The sequence below is a fragment of the Bos indicus genome, chromosome 1 (genome assembly GCF_029378745.1).
Source record: "Bos indicus isolate NIAB-ARS_2022 breed Sahiwal x Tharparkar chromosome 1, NIAB-ARS_B.indTharparkar_mat_pri_1.0, whole genome shotgun sequence".
NCBI classification, from domain to species: domain Eukaryota; kingdom Metazoa; phylum Chordata; class Mammalia; order Artiodactyla; family Bovidae; genus Bos; species Bos indicus.
Genome location: NC_091760.1, coordinates 70,351,413 through 70,370,554, shown reverse-complemented (window position 1 = coordinate 70,370,554; position 19,142 = coordinate 70,351,413). Strand labels below are relative to the sequence as shown.

At 34.6% G+C, this 19,142-nt stretch overlaps 1 protein-coding gene across 10 annotated transcripts in view; it reads left to right on the top strand.

The window, feature by feature from the left end:
* ZNF148 (zinc finger protein 148) overlaps window positions 1–19,142 on the top strand; it is a 146,596-nt gene that overhangs the window by 75,898 nt on the left and 51,556 nt on the right. For all 10 annotated transcript variants that reach the window (XM_070788796.1, XM_070788769.1, XM_070788773.1 and 7 more), the window contains one exon: window positions 12,057–12,182. In XM_070788796.1, the coding sequence (XP_070644897.1) occupies window positions 12,105–12,182 (78 nt within the window). In that variant the 5' untranslated portion in view covers window positions 12,057–12,104. The remainder of the gene's footprint in view (window positions 1–12,056; window positions 12,183–19,142) is intronic.

The following is a 19,142-nucleotide window of genomic DNA, read 5'->3' as shown; positions in this document are numbered from 1 at the left end:
GTATCTATCTATATATCTGCATATTTGTAATGTTTTTTCTCTAGGTGTATATCTTTTTATTGAAATAAAAGTGCACAAATTGTTAGTGATGAATTTCCTCAAAAGTGACATACATGTGTAATTACTGCCCTGATTAAGACATAGAACATTATCAGCATCCCAGAGGCCCTCCCCTGTGTCCTTTTTAGTCACAACACTCCTCTAATTCCTAAAGATAACTGCTTCCTATCAGAACACTTTTATCACAGTTAGTTAGCTTTCCCTGACTTTTGAATTCCGTATGTACTATCTAATATTTGATTTCTTTAGCATTTTTATGAGATAAATCCATCCATGTTATTGCATGTGCTGCTGCTGCTGCTAAGTCGCTTCAGTCGTGTCTGACTCTCTGCGACCCCATAGATGGCAGCCCACCAGGCTCTGCCGTCCCTGGGATTCTCCAGGCAAGAACACTGGAGTGGGTTGCCATTGCCTTCTCCATTGTGTGAAAGTGAAAAGTGAAAGTGAAATTGCTCAGTCGTGTCCAACTCTTAGCGACCCCATGGGCTGCAGCCTACTAGGCTCCTCCATCCATGGGGTTTTCCAGGCAAGAGTACTGGAGTGGCTTGCCATTGCCTTCTCCGGTTATTGCATGTAGTAGTAGTTTATTCTCATTTCTGTGTAATTGTCAGTAGTGTGACTATATCAAAATTTATTCTCTGTAGCATAATAGGCATCTTGTTTCATGATGTTGATTGTTCTGAAAAGTGCTGCTGCAAGTAGGTTTTGGAGGGGATGGTCAGGTGACATGCTTCCTGACTTGTACGATCTTAGTTACCTGACCAGGGATCAAACCTGGCCCCTGGCAGTGAGAGCGCTGAGTTCTAGCCACTGGGTTGCCAAGGAACTTCCTGCTGCAGATATTCTTCGATGTGTCTTTGGCGCATGTGCACACTCATTTCTGTTGGTTATATCCTGGAGTTTGCTGGGTATGTGTATGTTCAGCTATAAGAGTTACTATCCAGAAGTTTTTCTCATGGATTTGCCAGTTTATTCTAGTTGTTCTGTATCCATGATATTCGGCATTGTCAGTACTTTAATTTTAACTGTTTTGGTGGGATGGTAGTAGTATTTCAGTGTGGGTTGTTTTTTTTTTCCCAGTTTGCATTTCACTGATAACTAATGTGAGTGCCTTTCATGTTTACTGACAGTTTGGATATAATTTTTTTGTAAGGTGCATGTTCATCTTTTGCTCTTTTTTCTATTAGGGTGTTCCTTTCTGTTACAGATTTGTGGTAATTCTTTTATATTTGTTGGATATATATGTATCAATTATCTTTTCTATGCTTCCACTATGACTTGCCTTTTTACTCTTTTGATGAACGGAAGTCAGTGTTAACAAAGTTCAGTTTATGTCTTTTCCTTTTGGTGTCTTGTGTGTCCTGTTTAAGAGTTCTTTGCCTGCCCCAAGGTTGTGACGATATTTTCCTTTGTTAACTTGTGGAAACTTTATAGTTTTCCTTTCCCATTTAGATCAGTAGTCTGTTTGGAATTGAATTTTGCTGATGATGTGAGATAGGGGGGTCACGATTTACTTGATGACTTTTGCTTTTTTCCCAACTCACCCATAGAAATTTTTTCACTTTCATTTTGCTGGCTTAATATTTCAATAAGTTAGTATATTAAGATAATAATAAATAGATTTTTCTTTAATTAATCCTAAGAATTTGTACTAAGATTGGACTTAATGTCTTTTTAGGATTATAAAATAATACATTGTTTGTTAAGAAAAGGTACAAATTTGAAAGCTAAACTATCACAGTGTTGTTAATCAGCTATACTCCAATACAAAATGCTTTTGGTATTAAAAAAATAAAAATTAAATTAAAAAAGCTATCAAGATAATAGAAATTGCTGCAATCTTACTACTCTAGGATAATCACTACTAACATTTCATTGTTAGTATTTTAGTGTTCCCTTTGTTTTTCTGCATATATATTTGTGTGTGTAAAATTTGCTGCATATATATTTGTGTTTGTGTAAAATTGTATATTTATCCATATTTATTAATATCATTTAATCTTAAACCATGAGCATCTCAGTATTAAAATTATTCAAAAGTAAGATTTCTCGTTCATGTATATCATATAGCTATATTGTAATTTATCTCACTGTTTCTTTATGTGTATTAGACTGCACTTTATTTACAGTTGTAAATGTTATTGTGATATTATATGTAGTGTTGTCATGTGAGATTATTTCTTCTGTATAGATTTCCTAAGACTCTTGATATATACTGCCTAATTTATAGTCCACAAATGTTGATCGTTTTATTCTCCCTCTTGTAGTATATGAGATTCCCAACTTAATTTCTTTAAAAATGATCTAGAATAGGAAATATGGAATATAATTTCCAGATTTGTGTGTGATACTAAGAAAAAGAGAAATAACTGGGCTTGGTCTTGGTTTGAGAGTGGAGAAGAAAATTAAAAGATGTCTTTATAGTCGAGAGACTGGGTTGCTGAAAGGCAGGGGGAAGAAAAAAGAAGCAGGGAATTTAGAAGGAGGTGCTGATGTGAAAAAAGATTTTATTTTTAGCAATATTGAGTTTTAGATAATAGGATGTATTAAGTTGAGATGCTCTATAGAAATTGGTAACCTTCCATGTATCTAAGCAATTACATATCTGCAGTTGTATAATAATAATTACTTAGAATTTATAGTTTTTGTATAATCTCATTGGATTTTCTGATGTGTATAAACTGGATATTATTGCTGCCACTACTTAACAGGTGAGGAAATGATTATGATACTGAAAGTGAAGTTGCTCAGTCGTGTCCAGCTCTTTGCAACCCCATGGACCATAGCCTACTAGGGTCTTTCATCCTTGGATTTTCCAGGCAAGAATACTGGAGTGGGTTGCCATTTCCTTTTCCAGGGGATCTTACCAACCCAGGAATCGAACCTTGGTCTCCTGCATTGTAGGCAGACGCTTTACTGTCTGAGCCACCGGGGAAATCATGATAATGAATGGCATCAAAAATCAACTATAATGCTATATGCCATAGTTGATGATTTACATATATAATCTCTTTAACTCTGCAGAGATTCTGTGAGAATTATTCCCTCCATTTAAAGGTGAAGAAAGTTACAGATGACTAAAATTCTAGTTGTTTAGCTTGACACTGCTAGTATCACTCTTTCGGAGTAGATTGTATTTCTGACACTGCTAGTGTTACTCTTTGGGATTAGATTTTATTTCTTTTAACTCTCACCCTGTGCTTTTTTTGTTTTTCCATACTACTTTTGGAAGCCAAGTTCACCCAATAATAATTGGAAGAGGTAGGATTGAAATTCAGGTCTTACGCTTTATCTAAATATTGTTGACATTTTGTCCACTTTGTTATTTTTTTAAATTATTTCCTTTCTCTAGAACCACTAGAAATTCTTTCTATATTCTGGAAGCAACCAAACTATAGTTTTTATAAGGGAAAATGAAGTATGTTTGTGCAAAAATCATTTTAAAATGTTTGAATGATTTATTAGATTTATAAAGAAGCAGTTATAGTAATGGAAATAGCACTGAACTAAAAGATATAAAATCCTGGTTTAAGTACTAGTGTTGAAATCTAGTCCCAGTGATAGCCTGGGTAAGACACTTGCGTCCGTGATGTTTTAGTTTCTTCATTGATAATGCGAGGATAAAAAATAATTCACAGATTACAGTAATTAGAGTCTCTGTTGCTGGATTTGGAAGACTTGGGTGTAAGTTTTTGTTTCCCTTCTTAGACAAATAACCTTTCTCAGCCTTAGATTTCTTATTTGTAAAATGGGATGAAAATGCTTACCTCACAGTCTTCCTGTAGGATTAAGTGCAATAGATTATACAGGATAGAGACCACGTGCACCCCCTTCCTTCTCTGCATGCCTTCCAAACATTGTATCCATAGCACCTAGAAGAGAGTCTGGCACATAGTAATATTAGATAAATCTTAGTTACTAATGCTGAGGAGGAATCACAGATTTGTAGAACACTATATAGATGCTGTTTTTTATTTAAATGTAGTAGATTTACAATGTGTTGATTTCTGGTTTACAAAAAAGTGACTCAATTATACATGTGTGTGTATGTATATGTACACCTATACACATATTCTTTTCCATTATGGTTTATAACAGGATTTTGAATATAATTCTCTGTGCTATACTGTAGGGTCTTATTTATTTTATAGATAATAGTTTGTATCTGCTAATTGGAAAGTCCTAATTTATCCCTCCTCCACAACCTTTTTCCTTTGGTAACCATAAATTTGTTTTCTTTGTCTGTGAGTCTGTTTCATAAATTCATTTGTGTTGTATTTTAGATTCCATGTTATCAGTGATATCATACGATACTTGTCTTCCTCTTTCTGACTTACTTCACTTAGTATGATAATCTCTAGGTCCATCCATGTTGCTGCAGATAACGTTGGTTTATTCTTTTTTATGACTGAGTAGTAGTCCATTGAGTCTCCACTGTTCTATGACAATTCAGTCTTTCCTTATCTTTTATGACCTTGATAGTTGATGGGTATTGATTATTTTGTAGAATGACTTTTGAGTCTTTCTTATATATTCTTATGATTAGATTGGTGCTTTTATTTTTTGACAAATCCCACAGAAGTGTTGTGCTCATTTCAGAACATCATATCAGGGATTATAAAATGTGGAGATATGTCTTATTATTGGTGTTACTACATTCTCTGTGCTTTGGTAAGGTGATAAATGCCAGTTTTCCCCATTTTAAAGTCACTTTTTTTTCTTTTGTAATTGGCAGATATCTTGTAGGAAATATTGAATAGTTTGAGTCTGTTTAAATATCCTATTTCTACTCAAAATTTTACTTACCTTTGTAAGCATCCATTGGTGGGTCCTGCCAACTGTAGTTATTAATGTGGTGTTTACCTAAGTGTGAATTTGTATTTTCTTCATTCCTTCTATATTCACATTAATTGTAGCTGTCCCTTCCCTCCATTAAAAAAAATTCCATTTATATCAGAATGGATATTTGTTTTATTCTTTGCATTATAATCTGGTACTACCATTTATTATTTTCTCACATTGTTTCAGCTTGCCCATTAGGAACTCTTTCAGACAAGCTCTTGTGTCCTTTTGACATGCACTCTAGTTTCTGGCACCACAAAATTTTCCAAGGTCATCTTATATATAGTTCTCCTTGCCTGTTGAAATCAGTCACTTCTCCAAGGAACTCCAGTTCCTTTTGTTTGGATAACGGTAGTTAGAAACTAAGTTTTAGATGCTAGGTGTGTTTCATTGCTTCTTAGTGATCTTAGCACACAGAGTTAGGCATTATGTGTGTGTCTGCTAATTGGCAAATGCACACACATCTATACTAATTTATGTTGGTTGGGCCAAGGCATCTATTTTGAACGAGATTGAATGGAGAAAAGGGAGGGAATGCAAAATATAGTTAAGATGTATCTAGATCAGTGGTTCTCAAAATTTCTGGCCTTGGAACCCCTTTGCTTTTAAAAATGTTGAAATCTCTTAACTCTTGCTTCTGTTGGTTATGTATGTTGATATTTACCGTTTTATAAATTAAAACAATTAAAATTTTTATTTTTATAAATAAATCGCATTACATGTTAACACATAGCATATTTTTTAGTGAAATATAACTTTTCTAAAATAAAAATTTTGTGGAGTTTTAAAATTTTACAATCTGTTTATTGTCTAGCTTATCTCATATTTGCTAATATATTTAGTCTGTGGTGACATCACATGTTAGCTTCTGAATACTGCTGCTATATAATCTTAAGAGGAGAGTGAAAAAAACAAAAAAAACCAGCCTGTGTATTATAGTGAAAGTGTTTTTTTCTCTCATGGACCACCCACGAGAAAGAGTGTCAGGGATCTTCGGAGTCCCTGGACCATACTTTGAAAACTTTGATAGAGATTTACTAAAACTGTTACAAAATAAAGGTACATATATAGTAGAAGGATGGATCCAGAAGAACTTCTGTGAGGAACAGGGAAGAACTTGAACCATGAAGATACAGAAGTTAAAAGAATAGAATTTCTGGGTAAGATGGGGATTGTCAGCACTATTTCAGGTAAGATAACTTGATATGATCACTTGTTCCAGTTCATCTTATAGTTACTAAATTGTAAAATGCTGATATAGCAATCAAAATATAAATTTTTAATGAGAAATATTACAGAGGAGTAGATTAGAATGTTTGTTGTGAACTGTGGGTCCCTGAACCTTTTCAAAATCAAAAGATAGTTATGGACTTTCTCAAGCCCTGACAAATGTAGCTTGTATCAGAAGTTGACATGCTGTCAGGTCACACAGAAAGGGAGGGTTGTGGTTTATGATTCACACCAAGGCCTGTCCATCAATGTGCTGCTTCTCCTTCCTGCCCTATTCTGTGGCTTGGTGAGCTTGGAATTAGAAATCTTCCTGTTGACTGGTTAAATCTGTTATTTCCAAAACCATCCTGGAAATAAACTCATGCATGCATATACATAGGGATATATTCTTGGTGTTAACTTTCTCTTTTCCTGGACTCCATGAGTACTTTCAGATATTGCTAACATCATTTCAGTTCAGTTCAGTCACTCAGTCGTTCGACCGACTCTTTGCGACCCCATGAACTGCAGCACGCCAGGCCTCCCTGTCTATCACCAACTCCCAGAGTCCACCCAAACCCATGTCCATTGAGTTGATGATGCTATCCAACCATCTCATCCTCTGTCGTCCCCTTCTCCTCTTGCCCTCAATCTTTCCCAGCATCAGGGTCTTTTCCAGTAAGTCAGCTCTTCGCATAAGGTGGCCAAAGATTGGAGTTTCAGCTTCAACATCAGTCCTACCGGTGAACACCCAAGACTGATCTCCTTTAGGATGGACTGGTTGGATTTCCTTGCAGTCCAAGGGATTCTCAAGAGTCTTCTCCAACACCACAGTTCAAAAGCATCAAATCTCCGGTGCTCAGCTTTCTTTATAGTCCAACTCTCACATCCATACATGACCACTGGAAAAACCATAGCCTTGACTAGACAGACCTTTGTTGGCAAAGTAATGTCTGCGTTTTAATATGCTGTCTAGGTTGGTCATAACTTTCCTTCCAAGGAGTAAGCGTCTTTTAATTTCATGGCTGCAATCACCATCTGCAGTGATTTTGGAGCCCAGAAAAATCAGTGTATTTACAGTACAGTTAATTGTTTTATATCTTTCTCTTTACATTTAAACACTTTGTTGTGCTTGTGGTCACTTTGATTCCATTTGTTTCCTACGCAATATTTTGGAACAGTTTCTTTCTAGTGATAGTTAAACACATTCTTTTTATATGACTGTGTACTATTTTTACTCTCAGAATAACCATTTCTCTTAAGTTTGGTGGCAATTACTTATATACTTACTTCAGACTGTTCTTTCAAAAAGTTCGGCCGTAAGAGAATGGAAGTTGTTGGAAATATTTTGGTCCACAAGAAATTTTATGGGGTAAATTTAAGTATACTTTTAGGCAGAGAAGTAGTTGATGAAGTAAGATTATTTTAGAGACAGGGAAGATGCAGAGCCTGAAAGATGGGTAGTAGTGGAATCAGCAGCACAGTATAGAGGAAAGCACAAAGATGCTTTCTTTTTTCTTCAGCAGGGGTGGGAAGATGATTGAGAATACCTAAAAGTGAAGTTGAAAATTGAAGGGAACATAAGGCTTCAGAAATGGAGAGATGGTAAGGACAGATACTTCTGCCAAGTGACCTAGGTCTTTACTCTAAAGGAGATCATGCAGAATCATGAAAGCTGAGCTGGGGAAGAGTATAATTGATAGGAAGGGCAGTAAGGAGCTCTTGTATATTCCTCACTGGGGAAATGGAAAGAAAGCAGTCTTATGTTAATTTATTTGTGGAAGAGTACATTGGTAGATTATAATGCTGTAAAGCTTGAAATAGATACGGACGTAGGTTATTAAAAATAAAGAGTAAGAAGAGGTCAAATGATTGTAAGGGGTCACTTTGGGAGTTAGGGGTAGACCAAAATTTGCAAACCACGTCAAATGTTCATCACATACTATGTCTGGCAGTGTTATTTTAGGTATGCCTACATTTGTTAAATTGCTTATTAACATTATTGAGTGTGGAAGAAGGTAATTGGGAAGAGTAGCAGGTTTGGTGTAAGAAGAAAATAAAAAGAGGATAGAGTGAGAAATGTGCAGCTCTGATTGAGTTTCTTACTCAATCTAGAAAGCTTTTTGCAGTTATTTCAGATCTCATGAGTTTGTCCATTTGGTTCCTGCCTTGTGTCATTCATTTAGGTTGAGCCAAATATGTGCCATTTTATTAGTTCATTAGTGTTTTTTTTTTTTCCTTTCTTTCTTTCTTTTTTTCTTTTTAAGGCATGAAAACTTCCCATCTGCATTTTAAGATCTTTGGAAAGATTTTAGAATGTGTTCTTTTTATCTAGTATTTTGCTCTGTACAATGTTAGAATCTCAGTAAATTTAAAGTTTTCATTGTATTATTTTAAACTGACTGAATTTAACACTTAGTAGCTATTGAATACAGAGAAGGCAGTGGCACCCCACTCCAGTATGCCTGGAAAATCCCATGGACGGAAGAGCCTGGTAGGTTGCAGTCCATGGGGTTGCTAAGAGTCGGACACGACTGAGCGACTTCACTTTCACTTTTCACTTTCCTGCATTGGAGAAGGAAATGGCAACCCACTCCAGTATTCTAGCCTGGAGAATCCCAGGGACGGGGGAGCCTGGTGGGCTGCCGTCTATGGGGTCGCACAGAGTCGGACACAACTGAAGCGACTTAGCAGCAGCAGCAGCTATTGAATAAGTGAGTGAAAGCTGTTATGAGAAAAATCAAGGAAGAATATCTTCCTTTTAGATACCAAGATAAGATACAGGCACATGAAACAGAAAAACAGAAAAGTGAGATAGTTTATGTTTGGGCCAGACATGATATAAGTCTTGAAAAAGACTTATATCATTCTGGATTCTGGGCATGAATTACTAGTGATTATAATCAAGAGAAAGATTTTTATTTTTTTCACTATAGAAGGGCCTCCTATGTTTAAAGTTTAAAGTTGGGAGAATAAAGAGAGAACAATAAAAAATGAGGAATACTTGAGTATAGTTAAGATATATGTATATATCTTATATATACATATACCTAATTATATATGTATATATATATAAAAAAACTTGCAAGAATGAACCAGCTTGGGAAGTGGCAAGGGGTGAGGAAGCATGGGCTCTGCCTCTTGAAAGGGTGTTGGGGTAGAAGTTAGATGATATAAAGTAAGTGTGACACAGGATGGTAATGCCTGATGGCCTCCTTTGTCTTGAAAGTGGGAGGCCCATATGGAGCTTTGATTAGTGGATGAGCAGGAGTTTCAGGTGGAGAAATGTCTGGGTTTAGTAAAGTCTTAAGAAAGAAGTATGAGTAGGGTGATTAACAGTGTTGATGACGTTTTCTGATTTGGTAGTGAGCAAAGCGTTGACATTCAGATTCTCAGATGTAGGCAGGAGGTTGCACATGGGACTAGGTGAAATGGTAAAGATTAAGCCATGGGGGAGAAATGAGAGACTTGTTTTTTAATCTGACACACTTCCTAGCCTATTGATTTTCTTGATGTTCTAATGAGTACATTTCAAAAAATCCAGCAAATTAATAAGTTTTTTCCCCCCCAAAATCAACATCTACAGATACCTGCTTTGATTAATTATACTTTGGTTTATTTTAGTTGAAAAGTAACGCTGAGAACTTGATTTTTGTTTAAAGATATTTCTCAAGGAAGAAGTAGGAAACTTACAGATGAGTTTTGTCTCTTTTGCCATGCTTAAAAAGATTTTGTGTCTTTATAGATTATTGTAGTCTTCCTTGGGCCAGTGAAGATTTGTTTTCCCAGGCTTTTTGCGCCGCATTCTTGCTAGCTGCCTTGTCATTTTCATACCTGTCTCTCTATGTTTGTGGATTTACCGGTAACTTTTCTAAGTACTCTAGGCTGGACCATATACTTTAGTATGTGGTTGTATTATATGTGGAGATTACCTTATTTCATTCATGAGTGATAAGCCTATTGGAGTATTCTAAAAATGTAGTTTTTGTGTGCTTACTAGCATTCACAGTGCTTTGATTCATTGATACTTCTAAGTTTGGTTCTATACTTTGATAATGTTAGAAGTGCACCTTACATTTGTCAGTGTTAGTACCAATATGATCACTCTCCATATATGTAGAAATAGCTAAAAGGTTCAGATGTATGTATTAATCTTTTTCACTATTTGCACATAAAGGCTCTTCCTTGGTTTAAATAGCTGCTAATGGCAGAACTTATTTGTGAATCTGCCTTACATTCTACCTGACACTTCTGCTAAAAAATGTTATTCTTTCTTATTGCTGCATTCTGTATTTTCGTGATTTCTTTGTAATTTATCAGCCAGCAGAAATGTTTGGAACTACTTTATGGTGCCCTTGCAACATAAGAGAGAGCAGTTCAACAGCTGCTTAGTCTGTTGTCGCTTCTCCTTGTCTCATACCCAGCCTCAGTAGCTGTGTTTCAGTAAATATCACTTCAGAGATGGTAACATGTGTATTCTGAAGCCTTGTTAGAGGTGACTTTACCATTCTGTTTTATATTTCAAATAATTACACTAAAAGAAGCTACAAGAATGGTCACTAGTACTATTCTCTAAGCTGATAGAATTATTAGCTAAATAATCATTTATGGGCATGTTTTTATGCCTGAGTTCTCCTTGATTTACAGTTCTGATACTGCCCACATTTCAGAAGTTTATGCAAACTTCCAGTTCTGTATTCTGTCAGTTTGAAATCCATAACTTATGTTGCATTTTCCTCATGAACCCTTCTACACAGCTATATCTTCTGACTTTAAACTATAAGTCTGTAAGATGTTTATAACCTTTAGCACCCCCTTTTTAAGTGTATTTTTTGAAAATATAGCCATTAGCACATTGTACTTTCTGGAGTATTATCAATATATATATTTTTTAATCAAGATTTTTTTTTAAACGTTATAAACAACAGAAATTTATTTCTCACAGTTTTGAAGGCTGGAAGTTCATGATCAGGGTGCAAGCATGGTTGGGTGAGCGTCCCCTTCCAGGTTTCAGACTTCTCGTTGTGTTCTTCTGGTTGAAGGGTCAAGGGTTTTAAATGTATTTCAGAGCCTGTTAAGTTGAAAGTTTCTTAGTTTTAATATACTTGTGTTTTCATTTCAAGGATAGTTTGAAAATGTAGTGGTGAGGAGTGGGAGACTGTGTACCATCAGTTCTGATGAGCATTGATGCTACCATCGCTCCACATATTAGGACATATCTTCACATCTATGAGAGCTGAGCTCTAAAGATGAGATAACGTTTTGACATCTTAATGCTTGTAGTATTTCTTTGCTTATTATGTAGTTAGAATTGTCTTGTACATAGCTGTGGCCTAAAACCATGTGTAATTCTGAAAAGACATATTTGGTGATGGTTTTTTGTAGAGCCTGGGAAAATACTGGTTAAGATATTGCCAAAAACATTGAACTTAAAGATAATTAAATTTTATTGTTAGATTATCATTCCTTTTTTTGATGAAATTACCTTTTAGAATTTTTTGTTGTTTGTGTGATGTTTTGCCAATTGACAAATTGACAAATTGAGACCCATCATGAAGTCTGGTCCCCTAGTATTTTACTGATTTTGGAATTTCACCTTTTTTTATGCTTTTAACCTCAGTTTTCTTAAATATGGGAGTGAAATTGTATCCTCACTTCTACTTTATTCTCCTAGATCTTATTATTTTCTCCCAGGACAGCTTTAATCTTTTTTTTTCCAGATAAATTTTTATAAAATCCTAGTTTATGCCTTCAATTTATATACTGTTGATTCTTATATGTCAATTACCTATTGAATTCTTCAACATACTATTTACTTGCACACACAAGTAATCTTTCTGGGAACATCTGTATGTAGATTTAGCAAAGAATTAAGCATGCAATGGCTGTTTGTCACAGTGGACTTTTTGTTTATTTCTAAAATTGGCTTTTTTTTTTTTTAACAGATAAGTGTAAAGCAGGAAATTACTTTCACTGATGTATCTGAGCAACTGATGAGAGACAAAAAACAAATCAGAGAGCCAGTAGACTTACAGAAAAAGAAGAAACGGAAACAGCGTTCTCCTGCAAAAGTAAGAGAATATTTTAAGGTGGTGGTCCCAAACTATTGCTTAATCTTATAGTCAGGAACTTGGCTGGACTATAAGTCTCATGTGGCTTAATAAAGTTGGACTGTTGCATCAAGAGTAAGGAAGAGATGCATGTCTGCATGGAGGTGGTAGGCCATTGCTTTAAAATTTCCACTTCCCTTTCACATCTTTTTTTTTTTTTTGAACAAACTTTTCTTACTCCATATCTCTCTTTTCTTTAAAAACTGATAATATGCAGTGCCCTTGCTTCTCATTCATATTAGTCTTACTTATTTTAGTATTCCTGTTTCAGGAAAATTTAGTACCAATTGGTCATGAGAAAAAGGTTGTGCAATACCTGTGATATAGACTAGAATGTAAGCTCCATAAGAGCAGGGACTTCATTTTATTCACAGCTATATCCCAAGAGCATGGAATAGTAGGCCTAAGAGACTCTCAGTAAATACTATGGGTGAATGAATGGCTTAGTAAATAAACAAGTGACCCATAAATACTATTAGGAATTGCCTGCCTTTTTTCCCTTCAGTACAGTAGTAGCTGACTCTATGTATCATTTTGATATTCCTAGGACATCTTGGAACTCTGTATAATTTACAGTTATTTTTCATCTTTTGTTTTTCTAAAAAATTCTATAACATGATCTTTTTTATTTTGAGGGCTACTTTTGTATTTGTGATTTACGTAATCATCATTATTTATGCATTTTGTGCACTTTTGGATATGTGGTATGCTGCGGTTTGTACTGGCTTGCCAGAGCTGATTAATAAGTTTTCAGGAATTTGGCAAGCTGACTCTGAAACCGTTGGTAATTTGAAATTAGCCACGGTGAGAATATTTATACCGTGGAAATCAGCATCCCTACTCTCTAACCCCTTAAAATGTTAAACATTTACCAATATGCTGCTTTGGGGATATATATAAATATGGTTACTGCAAAAATTTTTGAAAAATACAGAGATGAAAATAACCCATTTATTCTTAGAGATAAGTATTTCCGTTTTCTGCCATATTCCTTTTCTATTTTCAAATTTGTATAGGTTCATTGAATTTCCTGTTTGTAACTAGAGTATGTAAGCTATTTTTAAAGTTATTAAAGGTTTTTACAAATATTAGCTGCATATGTATTATTTTGATATGTCACATTATATTCAATGATTGCTATGTTGTTGGAAAGTTGTTTTCTCTTTGCCTTCATTTTAAATCATGTTGCACTTTAAATATTTGTGTATACATTTTCATGTACTGCTAAATCAAAAGGTGTGAACTTTTTAAAAGGTTTCTTTAAAAATTAAATAAGTAAAATAAGCAAATAAACAACCAAGCAAAATAAGTGAAGTTTCCTAATAATGTTACCCCTTCCAGCAATGTCCTATTAGTTACATTCCTGCCTGAAGTGGACCTAAGATGTCTGTCCATACCCTCTCATAACCTTGAGTATGAAACTTTGCTTCTTTTGTAACTTAAGATGAATGTCTCATTATAGTTTAAATTTTAATTTCTTTTGTTATTGGTCATACTAAAACTTGTGTGTTTTTCATAATTATTGACATTTTATGTTTCATGTTTTGTGCAATCAGTTTATCTCCCTCCTCCCTGCTTCTTTCTTCCTTTTCTTTTCTTGGGGTTAATGTTTTTCTCAGTGATATATGATGCTTTAAAAAATTTACATTAATGAATAAATCAAGTTGTTTAAGGAAAGTATTAATTTCTAAAATTATGATAGTGGTTATGTTACTTGTGTTCATTGCAAAATCTGTTTCAAATCTTTAAAACTTTTTATTTTGAGTATCTATAATCGGTTTATTTTTATTATCTTATTGGAGTATAATTGGTTTACAATGTTATGTTAGTTTCTGCTATGGAAAAAAGTGAATCAGTTATTTCAAGTCTTAAAAAAACAACATATGTAAGTTGTACATTTTCCTTGATACTTTATAGCCATGTTTTTCTGATACTATTTTTGATTGTAATTCTGAAATTCTGACTAAATCTTAGGTTATTATCTTCTTCAGGGGTGTTTGGAATTATGTCCTAAGTAATACAGATCTTATTTTTACAGAGTTTAAGTTTAGTTTTTGCTTATCTGATTTGAGATAAACTAATTTATAATGTATTATCATAATACTCCTAAAGTCATTTATTTAATTTTATATATATATATATATATTTCTGTTGTTGCTGGATGAAAGAAATTTGGCCTAATTTGAGTATATTGCATGTAAGAAGATGTTTTGGCCAGTCTTTTTAGACATTCTTAGGACAGTGAAATTACTGCAGATAATACATGGCAGACAGGGCTGTGAGAATAACAAAAACAAGAATTTTTACATTGTCCTGACCTATTACATGTGACAGGAGAGAGAATGGTTGTTGTCTGTTTTTAACCCTGGCCTTGCAGTGTCCAGATGAGTGGTTTGTGTCTGGATTCTCACAGCTTTGAACTTGTGTTTAAAAATTCACACTTCAGATTTTTCATTAAAGTAACTCTCCCCTTTTTATATGAAGAGAAGGAAAAGCTTACCTCTTGCTTAGGAATCAGTGTTACTTGTTTTAAATTCCTTAAAAGCAACTGTAAGTCTCTCAAATAATTGTAGTGTATTATGCTTAGAGGCTTCCCCAGTGGCTCAGCAATAAAGAATCTGCCTGTACCACAGGAACCACTGCAGGAGATGCAGGTTTGATCCCTGGGTCAGGAAGATTCCCTGGGGAAGGAAATGGCAATCCACACCAGTATTCTTCCCTGGATAATCCCATAGACAGAAGAGCCTGGTGGGCTATTGTCCACGGGGTCGCAAGAGTTGGACATGACTTGGCAACCACAACAACAATGCTTAGAGGACTCTACTCTCCACCAACACTTTTCACAAATCTTGAATTTTTGCCATTATGAAAATTTTGAGTATGTGTCCCCATTATATCATGTTAGATTGGGGATCTGCATAGGAAATATAGATGAAGTTACCTTGCAGACTTTAGTAAAAATATTGGAGCTTATATAGCCATATAGACCTGGCTCCCTTCCATATAAGCTTTGTGGTGAGAAATACTGCAATATTATGTCATCCTTAGCTGCCATGAATTTTAAGCAATAATTGCTTTCTGATCCTTTATCATATGGCAAAGCTTAGTCATCCTAAGGTAGATTTGATACTTGAAAATTGCCAGAATATATTCGGTAGCATGTCTAAAGAAGAGGGTTATCTTGGTCAAGTAATTTGATACTGTCATGGAATAAGTTTTATGAAAGTGAATTTTCTACATAATAAAAACTTGTCCCCTTTAAATGTTTAAATTTAGTTTTATTTCAACCACCTTGTTAGAAATCTTTAATATAATGTTTTCTTTTAAACATAGTACATTTGAACATAATTCAGCTTTTAATGGTTTGGGGTTCATGTTGTAAACATTAAAAAAAATCATATGTATCATAGTGAAACTCTCTGGGAGGACTGAGATGTTAGGTCCCCCCACCCCCACACTCAACACACACACACACGGAAATCCTAACTGCTAAGCTTTTCAGTTTTAAGTTTTTGGTTTTTTTTTTTGATTGCTTATAAGTGCTTCATCCTCTCATTTCTTAATGACATACTGTTCATTTTTACATTGCTAGATCTGTGGCCACTTAACATCACCTTCCGTTGACACTGTGTTCTTTTTTCCCCTTGTGGATTAGGACTATAGAGAACTACAGTTATTAGAAATGTATGAAAAGTCTTAGTGTGCTTAATTCAGTCTCGGTGCATTCATGTCAGTGGTTCTCGTGGCTCTGCATTAGATCATCTGTAGGGCTTTTCCAGTTATAAATACTCAGGCCCCATTACCAGAGATTCTTACTAAGAGGGTTTCCATTCGTACTAAAAAGAGTCCAAGATAATTGTAATTTACATTTAAGTTTGAGAATCTCAAGTCTTGATTTTGAAAGTTTCTGGATAAGGTATTGCCACCTGACTTTGCTATTGACTTGTTTTGTGAATTAAATGAGAATGTTTTCCACCACAGAAGAGTTTTATGAGGATTGTTGAGTTAACATCGATAAACTCTTAAGAATCCTTTCAGTAAAGATGTAACAATACTATCTTAACCCAGTATTATATACATCTTTTAGGTCTTTTCAAACTCCTTAATAGTGCTAGAGCAGAGTGCTTTTTGGTTACCTACTTCTTATTCTGAAATATATATCCTTTTCATTCTCTAAGCAGTTAATTTGAATGCCTATTAATGTGCCAGGATCTCTTATAGGGTACTGAAGAAAGGAACTGGGTTCAGTTCTTTGAAAAAAAAAAAAAAAATTCTAAAATGAGGAAAATTTAATTGAAAGGCAAGAAATAGAAATACTAGCTATTTGTCAGACTCTCTCCTGCATGCTAACTTGATTGTTGAAGGAGTAGCTTTAAGGTAAATAACTGATTGTAAGACTAGGGATGGAAGTATGGAATAGTACTTAGAGAGAAACTGGAAAAGTATAAGTATTTTACTTATTTATCTAATTTCTCTAGGGAATTTTGAATTCTGGGTATATAATTTTTCCACAGAGCCAAACTATAAATTTTAAAAATATTTGGATGTACATCTTTCTTTTAAAAACATCATATACTTCTTTGCCTGATATTTAGGAAATCTGAGAGAAAAGACCTTTTCTAAAGCTCTGGGTCATTTCTCCTGAACACGAGTTACATATACCAAGCTTATGATACAGTGAATTTCATGTTCTTGGACTGGCAAAAACTTGCCATTTAGAAATGAAATTTGGTAATAAGTAAAACCAGGTACTGAGAGACAGTAAAAATCAGGGAGAATGAAAGAAAGGGACAGTGTGAAGATGGAATGTTAGTGATTACTAGGATGGTAGAGATGTTGAGGGTAGGTATTGCTGTGGGCTACTTTGTTGTTGTATGTCTTTGGGGTTGCACTGGTGTTCCATTTCTAGTTGGGTTTAGAGAGTAAAGGGAATTTTAGAAGATCTCATTTTCCAGTTGCAGTAAAATGTGATAGGTGAGAAATTTAGACTATTCTTCCAAATTGTTTTGCATTTTGGTGATTTATAAATCAATTGATTAAGAATGTATGGTAAAACCTATACTTATTAGTTTAGAATATACTTTAATAATTCCAGTATAGAATGAGGGAAATCATGTCTGCCTTTTAAGAGAACAAAACTTTCTCACTGAGGGCTGTCAGGTTTTAGCTAATTGGTGGCAGTGACCCTTGAAGAGTCAAAAATCTCTGAATTGAATAGGCAGAGTTTAGTGCTTTGTTGGTTAAAAATTGGTATATTATTTAACATAGCAATTGCTATGTATATGGATAGCTGGCAGGGAACAGATTTGTCTCAGAACAAAAAATGTATTTGCTAATGGACTGTGAGATTAAGAAAGCAGATTGAGGAATTCATTTGGTATTGAAATATTTTGCTGAAAAATTCTGTTTTAAACTTGTGAAATGGTTAAGAAAACAATCAAGTATTTAGAGTATTGTTTAGACTATTACCAATTTCTTTACTCTTGATAAAGCTCAATTGCTTGATCTTTATAATTACCATATTTTTCCAAAAGTCGCAGTGACAGGAGTCAAGACAAATCATGTCTTGTCTTGCAGACACTTTAGGGTTTAAACTTGGAAATTTCACATGCTTCAGTTGTAATAGTGTTCATATGCTGAAGGAAAAAAAAAAAAACATTTTATGGTACTGTTAGCAAGTAAGACGGCTAATCTCTAAGGCAAATACACTTAATTGGTAGATCACATTTTACTAAAAGATCTGGAAAGGGTGGGGGCAGGAAAAGAAACCAAGTCTATACCAAGGAAGATAATTTTACCTGTGTTAATGAGCCATTTCTCTTCCACCAAGAAACTTTGTTCTTTACATACCCATTCTTTGCACACCTTTTTCTGTGGTGCTGCTTAGTGAATTTGCAGACACTTACGAATAGAAGTGGTAAGCTGTGAGCATGTTTGGCGTGGGTAATAGGTTGCCATTATCTATAGGCACTGAGTCTCACTATGTACAATTGGGTATTGGGGTTATAGTGGTGAATAAAACAGGCAAAATCTGTCGGTTATACGTGAAAACAGATTACAAGTTAGAAGAGCCAGTGGTGTTCTTCTGTGGCAAGATAATTTTCTTCTGTGTCTTTTGTACAAAGATGTGTGTTCTGGCCTAAGAAAAGAAGAAAATAATATAAAATTCAATGTAAAATGTCCACCAATTTGATTTTTTTGTCATTGAACTTATGCTAGATTTTTTTCAGTCTCCTTATTCACAAGAAAGTGTTTGCTCTTTCATCCATAAAATCCACCTTGAATTAAGGCTTGGAGTCTACAGTGAAAGGCAGTATTACCTCCAGTGAGAAAACAATGACCTAGAACTCCTTAACTCTTCATAAAAAGGCTTTGTACAGTCAAGGATTATATCCGTTTCACATTAAGTAAATTGGGCCAGATTTGTCCCTTGCAGAGCTTTTCCGTGTAGGTGCTATGCCACAGAAAGCTATTGAGCTGCCATTTTTTTTTTTTTTGGCACTTGGATCTTATTTGTTATCAACATATGAGAAAAAAATACCTGGTGCTATCCTGTTTTTATTGTTTCGTATAAAATGTTTAACATCTTTTTGTTACTGGTTTTATGTTAGGAATATTTTAAGTCATGTTTTAAAAGATTTTGGTTTTTTTGTTTGTTTGTTTGTTTGTTTTACACAGTGTTAACTTGAATATTATTTTGTGACTTGGAGGGGTTGAAAAAATTTTAGACTGACCAGAGATGAAACTTTCCGTTCTCACTGACTCTTCAGGAAGCTGTGACACCCACTTGCGTTCTCCTGCCAAATGTTTCCCTCTGTGACTTTGGTGCATAGACTTTGAAGCATTGTTGACCACTTTGGCAGTTTGCCCAGAACCCACATGCCCTGTATAATTAGCATAATAATTACCATTGATTTACAT